This window comes from Cibotium barometz, chromosome 17, assembly GCF_041138505.1.
Source record: "Cibotium barometz isolate CiBa-2024 chromosome 17, ASM4113850v1, whole genome shotgun sequence".
Taxonomy (NCBI): Eukaryota; Viridiplantae; Streptophyta; class Polypodiopsida; order Cyatheales; family Cibotiaceae; genus Cibotium; species Cibotium barometz.
Window position 1 is genome coordinate 36846574 of NC_141062.1, and position 9264 is coordinate 36855837.

Consider the following 9264-nt stretch of genomic DNA (forward strand, 5'->3'; position numbering starts at 1 on the left):
GACAGACGGACACACCTTGCAGAGAGATATGCAGCACGTGATCGCACGCATCGCATTGATCTCAAGCATCAAATCCAAATTTTCTCTATAAAAGAGAGGGATGACCTGAAAGTCAAGGTTGCTGAATACCGGCGCCTTAATGCGGAGTATGCCACCACTGGCTCCGCCAAGTCTCAGGAAGACCAAGTTATCACTTTACTGAACAAGCTGCCACCTAGTTTCTTTACTTTTGTCACACAGACCATTAGTTTAGAACCTATGCCTAACCTATATGAGTGTGAGTGCCAACTCCTGCGCTTTGCTCGCTTGCATGACCAGTTTCATCCCAAGAATTCTTCCTCTTCCTCCTCTACCCAAGAGGAAGCCCTTGTGTCCAATACCACCTCTACTAAAAAAGGACAGCAAGGGAAGGGAAACAGCAACTCAGGTAATCAAGGCAAACCTCAAGGCAACAATACTAATCCCAAAAACGCTGCCTCAACACCCACTCCCTACTACTGGCAAAATATTCCCAAAAAGAATAGATTCTGCACTCATTGCCAAATGCCTGGACATGTTGATGATGAGTGTGGCATTAAAGCCAAGGAAAATAGAGGTAACAACCCCAACACTACTAACTCGAATCGCCAAAACAACCAAGGTGGCAGCAATGCCCCAAATTGGTGGTCAAGAGGGGGTAATAATCCAGCACCTACTCTACAGGGTTCCCACCAAGCAACCAACAACAAGGCAATGTTACGAATTGGCCTGATTCTCACAATGCCGACCCACTGGTCAAGTCGCTCAAGGTATCCCCTCCCAGTCAATTTCCTTTGCCACCCTGGAAGAGATGTTTGATTGGTCATCTCTTACACCACATCCCGACCCCTCGGCCAATGTCGCTCAGGTCACATTTGAGGTTGACTTTGGTCACTCTTCTGGAAGGAAGAAGAAACAAAAGCCTAGACGAGGCAGTCAATGTGTGGAAGCGTCTACCCTCGTTCAGATCTGTCAGTTACCTGATGATCTTCTTGTGCCCATCATTGAAGCCCACCCAACTCTTCCCTCTGGCCATCCGGTCACGTGGGTAGTTGACAGTGGAGCTACACACCATATGGCACGCAATGCTGACATTTTCATCCCTCAACGTCTTGCTAAGGGTGAAGTCCAATGTGGCAACAACACACTGATGCCCATCAAATTTGTTTTGGCACCGTTTTATTTGACACCACCACAGGCCCCAACCAGGCAACATTGGACAATGTCTATCTTGTTCCTAACTTGGGCCTCAATTTACATTTTGTATCCCAGTAGACCCAACTCGATCGTGGAGTTTACTTCAACAACTGAGTTGTCAAGGTGATTGATGAGACTACCGGTCTCATTGTTGCCCGAGGTCAAGCACAAAAGGATGGCTTATACTGGATGTCTACTTTTTTTTATTTGAGCCATCTTCCGAGGATTCTAAGTTTCATCGGGTTCATGCCTATGTGACCAAAGCTCCTTCAAACACTGAACGACTATGGCACTATCGGGTTCATGCCTATGTGACCAAAGCTCCTTCAAACACTGAACGACTATGACACTATCGCTATGGTCACCTTCCCTATGACACTCTATGAGTTGTCTAGAGACCAATTGCTTGAAGACATACCCAACCTCAAACTGACAAAGGATGTTTGCCAACCATGTTAAATGGGTATGCAGCATCGTTCACCGTTCCCACATCATGCTACTCATCATGCTCAGGGTATCCTCAAGTTGATTCACTTCGACTTAAGTGGGCAATCCCCAACCCCCTCCTTCAATGGTTCTCTCTACTACATGCTGATTGTAGATGATTATTTGAGGTACATGTGGGTGTATTTCTTGAAGCATAAATCAGATGCCTTCCAATACTTTTCCACATGGGTTCGGTTAGTTACTGGCCTCTCGATTGGGATTACTCGCAGTGGCAATGGTGGTGAGTTTATCTCCTATCAATTTACCGAGTTCTTGCAAGAACAGGGCATTCAACGCCAACTCACCTCCACCAACTCCCCCTCACAAAATGGAGTGGTCAAGCGCAAGAACCGAACTGTGATGGATATGGCACACTCCATGCTCTTTGCCGCAAAGCTGCCTGAACGCCTTTAGTCAGAATCGGTCAACACTACAATGTACCTTCTACACCGTTACTCCACGATCGTTGTCCCTCACAAGACTCCGTTTGAGACACCCACTGTTTCCCATCTCCGTGTCTTTGGGTGTCGTGCACACACACACTCCGAATGACATGAGAGGGTAAGCTTGAGCTTTGTGGGCTACTTTTCTGAATCAAAGGCTTACAAAGTTTTTGATCCATGATCGAACAAAGTCTTCATTCATCGAGACATTGTCTTTGATGAGCAGAATTTACTTCGCCTTCCGCTTTCCACACCACCGAACAAGATTCTCCAACTGTGCCACATGAACCCAATCAGTCACCTACTACTCCACCCCTTGAGGAGCCTTCCTCCTCGGGACCCTTTACACTGGTACCAATAGACCATACAGAATTCAGGCATGCTTTCCCGCTATATCCCATTGGATGGTCCTCGTCGGTCCACCAGGCTCACTCATCGTACCTCATTTGCCTCTGTTTTTTCCACAAACTATGTGGCACATGATGAGCCAACATCATGAAAAGAAGCAATCAAACAGTCAGCCTGGAAACAAGCCATAGAACAAGAACTTGAAAGCATTGACCGTAATGACACATAGTTCCTTGTGGATCGCCCTCGTCATAAGAAGGTCATTGGCACGGACTCCGACTAGGCCGGTGATATCGATTCCCGACATTCTCATGGTGGTTATTTTTACTCATAGTCACATGAAAACGCGTTTCTGGAGTGAGAAACTCCGAAACGCAAGAAGCAGGATACCGTTGCAGGGTCTTCAGCTGAGGCCGAGTACCGGATCCTCTATGATGCCACCACTAGGGCTATGTATCTCCATCAGCTTCTTGAGGAGATGCACGTTCCCATTGACACCGCTTCTACCATCTTCGTTGATAGTCAAAGTGCAATGGCCCTCGCCGAAAATCCTATTTTTTCTAACCGTACCAAGCATGTTGGTGTCCATTTTCATTTTACCAAGGAATAGATTGAGCTTGGTACCATCATGCTCCAGTACATATTCCTACGGCGGACAACCATGTCGATATCCTCACAAAGTCCATCAACCGGCCCATCCTTGAGTGTCTTCGCGAGCGTACCTTGAGTGTCTTCGCAAGCGTATAGGCATCAGTCCTCCACCATCACCCTCAGCATCTTGAGAGGGGGACTATCCTCTCCTTTCCGCTTATTTTTCATTGTTGTAACGGGCACATGAGTCAGTGAAAACCCCATGTGGACACTGCTCATGTGAAAATCCACTACAGAGCATTTACCATCTTGCATACCCTTTGCATAGCATTCTATTTTTTGTGTTTGGGGCACATGTATGAATGAAAACCCAAAAATGGGCATTCATGCGTGTGAAAACCCCTTGCATTGTTGCATTGATCCAGTACTGCCCAAACTCAAAAAGACTCTACAAAGACGGAAAGCACATGATCTACACCCGCGACAACCAACCTTACCCAAAACCAAATACTTCTTCATGTTCCTCTTCACCCACTTACCATCCTTCTCATCTTCTCTCATGGTCCCCTTTTTGGCCTGAGAGGGGGGGGTGTGAAAATATACCTAAATTGGTATTTTATCCAGCCCAAAAAGGGCTTTTTGTTTTGCCAATTTTCTTGTCTTGCTGCTGGCCGACTTCTTTCCCTGGCCGACCAGCAGCCCAAACTTCATATAAATATGTGCATCATAAATCAGCAAAGGAACTGAACACACAAAACGACTTCATCTGCTGCTGGCGCTTCATCACGTCAGGCCATATACACTGCTGCTGCAGGCGCTTGGTTCACATCAAGATTCAAAACTTTCAGCACAGCGCCCTGTTGGCAGCACCCAGATCAACCACATCATATACCATCATCTGCTGCTGCTGCCGGCACCTGCTCTACATCAGCATCATCATCATCGTTGTCAGGTCAGCTCCAGCGTTTTCTTCTGCAGCATACCCTTGGGACAGCAGCCCACTCTCTGCTACAGCATCTCGTTGGGACAGCAGCCCTCTCTGCTACTACAGTAGAGCACTTCAGCGTTTTACATCAGCTCACACGACCTCGGGATCGCGGCCCTCTCCGCCCTCATCCTCCCATCACCGGGACAGCAGCCCTCTCTACTCCTTTACCTTGACATTGGGACGGCAGCCCTCTCTGCTCATTACTTCGAGATAGCAGCCTACCATCTGCTTGGGATCGCGGCCCTCTCCGCCTTCAGGACAGCAGCCCTCTCTGCTCCTTCATTTCTGGGTTGCCCTATCAGAGTCTCACACTGAGCTCTTTTACTGGATTTCATTCATCAATATACATACTCTCACTCATCTATTTTCATGCTGTGTTGATTTTCTCTGATCTCTCGTACATCTGGTCCTTTCGTCCTTTTGCCCTCACAGCATATATCATAACCCTACATTTGTGTAAGCCCTTGGACATCATGTCTTCTAGTTGGAAAGTAGAGTGCAACTTAAAATAATGGATGCCACTGGTCTGCTGAGATCAAAGAAACATGATCACAAGCCAATAGCATGCTTGCCAAAAAGACGTTTATGTCAACTGAGCTGCAGACAGTAGACTTTTTCATTCCTTGATCCTCCTTCATGCTGTGAAGACATCTGCATCATCCCCCTGCCAGTTGTGTGCTTGCCAATAAGACTAATATGTCAACTGAGCTGCAGACAGTTGAGTTCCTCCTCCATGCTGTGCTGCATCATCCCTCTGCCAGATGCAGCATATATATTGGATAACACCACGTACAACCCCCCTTTCTCTGGGTTCAGTTCAAAGACATGTTTTGCAACATGTTCTCCTCGTTCTACATCTGTCTGGTATCGACAAGCCCCAAGCAATGCCATCCAAAGGACTGCAGAGGGTTGGCAAGGCATTCCACTGACCAAGGCTGCTGCATTATCCAGATGCCCAGCTCTTCCAAGAAGATCGATCATACAGCAGTAATGATCCAAGGCAGGTTTGATGCCATAAATTTGAACCATTCTAACAAAACAAATGTAGCCCTCATCCAAAAAACCAGCACGACTACATGCAGACAATACATTTACAAAAGTGGCATTGTCAAGTAGAAATCCTTGGCCAGCCAACTGATCCACAATCTGAAGAACTTCCTTGGGCTCTACATGCTGGGCATATGCTGCAATCAAGGCAGTCCAAGATATCAAATTCTGCTTGGACACTCCATTAAACGTAGTCTGGGCCTCTCTCAAGTCGCCGCACTTGCCATACATGTTGACAAGGGAAGTCCCAACAGCAGTATCAGCCTCCATACGATGGCCAACTATGTGAGTGTGTATTTGCTTACCATTGAGTAAGGCTGTCAAGCTAGCACAAGCATCGAGCATACTGACAAAGGTTGATTTGTCAGGCATTACCCCTTCTTGCTGCATTTGGAAAAAAAGCTGGAAGGCTTCATCCCCCTGGCCGTGTTCAGTGCATGCTGCAATCATAGCAGTCCAGGACGCGACGCCCAAATCAGAAACGTTCTTGAACATCCTACGTGCCTCCTCTAGACTCCTACATTTGACGTACAGGTTAATAAGAGCAGCCCCAGCATTATCATCAGGTTCATATCCAGCAGCAAGAAGGTGGGCATGCATCCGTTTGCCTTCCAGCAGATCTATTTTCTGGCAGCATACATCGAGTATGCTGAAAAAGGCCACCTTATCAGGCATGAGTCCCTCCTGTAGCATTTGGGAGAAAAATTGTAAAGCTTCCTTCCCCTGCCCATGTTGAGCCTGTAATGCTATCATGGAAGTCCATGAGATCAGATTGTGCTGAGGCAATTTGTCAAACACCATGCCTGCATCTTCCAGGCTGCCACACTTCCCATACATGTGCACAATGGCAGTCCCAATGACTATGTCAGATTCAAGTCCAATGCTTGCCAAACGGGCATGTATTTGCTTGCCTTTAGGTAGGGCTGCCGAATCAGCACACGTCTCTAGAATGCCGATATATGTAACCTGATCTGGAAGTGCTCCTTGTTGCTGCATTCTCTCAAAAAGTTGAAAAGCTTCCTTGCCTTGCCCGTGCTGGGTGTATGCTTCAATCATGGAAGTCCATGAAACCATATTTTGTGTGAGTATAGCATCGAATGCTATGCATGCATTCTTGAGCCTACCTGACCTGCAATAAAAGTTGACAATAGCATTCCCCACAACCACATCTGCCCGAAATTCATTAGTCCAAGTTCTGGCATGCACTTTCTCACCAACATGATGGGCTGCAGAGCTGGCCACACATGCAGAGAGAATGTTGATAAAAGTGATTCTATTTGGCAGAACTCCCTCCTGCTGCATTTGGTTGAAAAGGCGAAGGGCCTTAATTCCCTTCTCATGCTTGACATGTGCTGCAATCATGGCATTCCATACAATAACCTTTCTCTCATACATGTCATTGAACATCCCAACGCCATGTGTGAGGCTACCACACTTGCCGTACATGTTCACGAGGGCTGTACCTACAGCGATATCAGAGACAAACCCGTTGCCTACAGCAAGAGCATGGATTCTTTTGCCTTCGGAAAAGTCAGCGAGGCTAGCACAAGCAGTGAGAAAGCTGACAAAGGTGAATTTGTCTGGAAAAAAACATTCCTGCAGGAGTTGTTCAAAGAGTTGGAGGGCTTCTGGGCATTGCCCATCCTGAACATAAGCTCTGATGATGGACTTCCAGGCCAGCATTGGGCGCTGGGGCATGGTGTTGAAAAGCTGGCGAGCATCATCCACATTGCCACACTTACCATACATCTCAATGAGGAGGCTTCTTAAAAATGGGTCATCCTCCATGCCATCTTTCTTGATGTGTGTTTGGATGAGCTTGCCATGGGGGAGGTCCATTGGGCTCTTTAATGAACGCAGAAGAGAAGCGTAGGTAGCACATACCTCCTTCGCACGAGACCAGTTGTCTTTCTTCTGGTGATGATGCAGCCAATGTGGTGGTGATGACAATGGTACCAAAGCCTGTTGAGCGCCCATGATTCGTGTTGCCCACCAACAAGAGACAAAGTAGTGGTACTCCGACTCACCCAAAATGAATCACGTGATATGGCATGACCACCCTCTCCCCACTAACATATCAATCGATCCATAACCTGTAGTTAATATTAATTAAGGCACTGCTAAGGACGCATCAACCTTCACTAGTAAGTTAAAAAGGCAAAAACCTTAATTAAGGCATCAACGTCTAGATGCAGAAAAGGCTGCAGATGCATAAACTATGATTAGCATTGGTTAGTTTAAGTAGTCAAGAGGCCTAAACCTTCATTAGCATTGGCTAAACTAAGTAGTGAAAAACCTTAAATCATTGCTAAGGACGCCTACACCTTGTTAAATATGAGTACAAATGAATGGAATATCTGATGAGATTAAGATTAAGATATCTAAATAGGGTTTATTTTGGAGGGTGGAGAGGATTGGAGTTTACCTCGGCTATGAAGGCAGAGTCGGTGCAGAAGCGCATTGACGATGGGGGTGGAGAAGGGCTGGGGCAAGCCAGTGATGACCATTAGTAGCACTCGTACAAGAGTCCAAAGAAGAAATTGAAGAAGCGAGCTTTCAGTCCGCCATAACCCCAACAAGCTTGGGAACTGAAGGTGGGATTCCTTATTGGGGTCTTTTTTTTTGGGATCAATAATAATTATATATATATATATATATAACCTAACTTAGAAACTGTCCAGAAACTCCACTACAATCTATACTATTGATCTTTACAAATCATTTATGTCTTTATTTAGAATTTTACACAGAAAATCCCATCTCTCTTCTTCCATCAAAAAGCAAGACTGGTCCCAAGATATCTAATACCCCAGCAAGATGCTGGCGTCCATCATTGCTTCTGTAGTGCATCCACGAGGGGATTGTTTTTCCCACATTCCCCCTTTCTTAGACCAAATCTTAACACTAGGTCTGATTCCCATAGGGTTTTCTAAAAAGGCAACAAAAGTATGATCATCCTGCTCTACTTTATGGTGCCACCTTTGAGTTCTTGGTCCAAATTTGGGGGGTCTCTTCTTCCCTTCCCAACACCTCACCTGCAACATACAAATCAACATTAGGAACTCCTCACCTACAGCATACAAATCAGCATTAGGAACTTACTCCTAGTATGTTTGAAGCTCCACCAAACCCTGGGCAGGACTCAAATGATATTCCTATGCAGATTCTGTATCAGCACATCCAGCTCAGTGCATCTTACCTTATTCACATTGCATACAGACCAGCACAAACACACACACTTATGCATCAAGGACAAATACCCCTAGAGATATTTCTCTTTTGAAGTTTGGAGCCAATAGGCAATGCCCACATACATACCTTCCACGTAAAGACCTGAAATTTCTTAGGAATCTGACTATCCCAAAAGAGTTTCCACCTCTTTTTCCAACTGGAGGGGCTCCAATTGACTTTCCAAATTTTATTGCAATACATCACATTGACATCCCCTTTTCTCATTAGTCAGTATAGTTCTCTAGTTTTGCCATCCTTTAGCTTGACACCCCATCCTTTAGCTTGACACCATTAAGCCAAGCCCAATCTTTAATCGAAACTGAAACATCAATAGCAGTAGAGCACAGCTCCCTTTGTGTCAAATCCAATACCTGGGCTATCAAATCACTCTCCCTTCTAGATAAATGACATTCCAAAATTTTATGGTCCACATCCTTCCACCCTACCACATCCCAATCCCAACGGTCATCCAAGTACCGAAGGCCTTTATTACTGAGTTTCTTTGTAGTAAATAAGTCAAGTAAAGCCAAAGGGGGGTTAAAGTTATGTGTCCACCAAATACCCAAACTGAACATAGAGTTGCCAGTCACTCTGACACCCCCATCCCAAGTAATGAGACCCAAGCAGTCTTTCCAACTTTTGCATAACATTTTGCAAACTGTTGAACTAGTAACCTCAAAAGGAGCAAATGAGAAGAGTTTATCCTTCCAATTTAAGTCCACCCATTTACCTTTAGCCATCACATCAGAGAGCTCAACCAATTCCCTCATCATTAATGCCCAAGTAGTGTTCTAAGATAAACATCTAGGAAGCATCAGAGCAGTTCTTACAATGCAATGAGTAGGCAGATGAATAATACCAATGCCCCCTTCTCCTTTAGGAACTGTCAGTTTATCCCATGCTACCCAAGCAGAG

At 45.7% G+C, this 9264-nt stretch overlaps 1 protein-coding gene across 2 annotated transcripts; it reads right to left on the reverse strand.

Moving 5' to 3' along the window:
- Positions 1 to 2770: 2770 nt before the first annotated feature.
- On the reverse strand, positions 2771 to 7710 carry LOC147629953 (pentatricopeptide repeat-containing protein At3g09040, mitochondrial-like). Of its 2 annotated transcripts, none has more exons than XM_086811491.1 (2): positions 7544 to 7710; positions 2771 to 7211 (listed from the first exon to the last, which is right to left on the reverse strand). In XM_086811491.1, exon 2 carries the CDS (start codon positions 7093 to 7095, stop codon positions 4771 to 4773), a length of 2325 nt encoding a protein of 774 aa, XP_086667617.1. In that variant the 5' UTR covers positions 7096 to 7211; positions 7544 to 7710; the 3' UTR covers positions 2771 to 4770. The 2 variants fall into 2 exon arrangements, with proteins under 2 accessions (XP_086667617.1, XP_086667618.1); XM_086811492.1 differs by having other exon boundaries at positions 2771 to 7319.
- Positions 7711 to 9264: the final 1554 nt, after the last annotated feature.

What these genes read in the sequence shown, in the direction of transcription:
- LOC147629953 (XM_086811491.1), bottom strand. Translation starts at nt 7,095, where the DNA reads ATGGGCGCTCAACAGGCTTTGGTACCATTGTCATCACCACCACATTGG.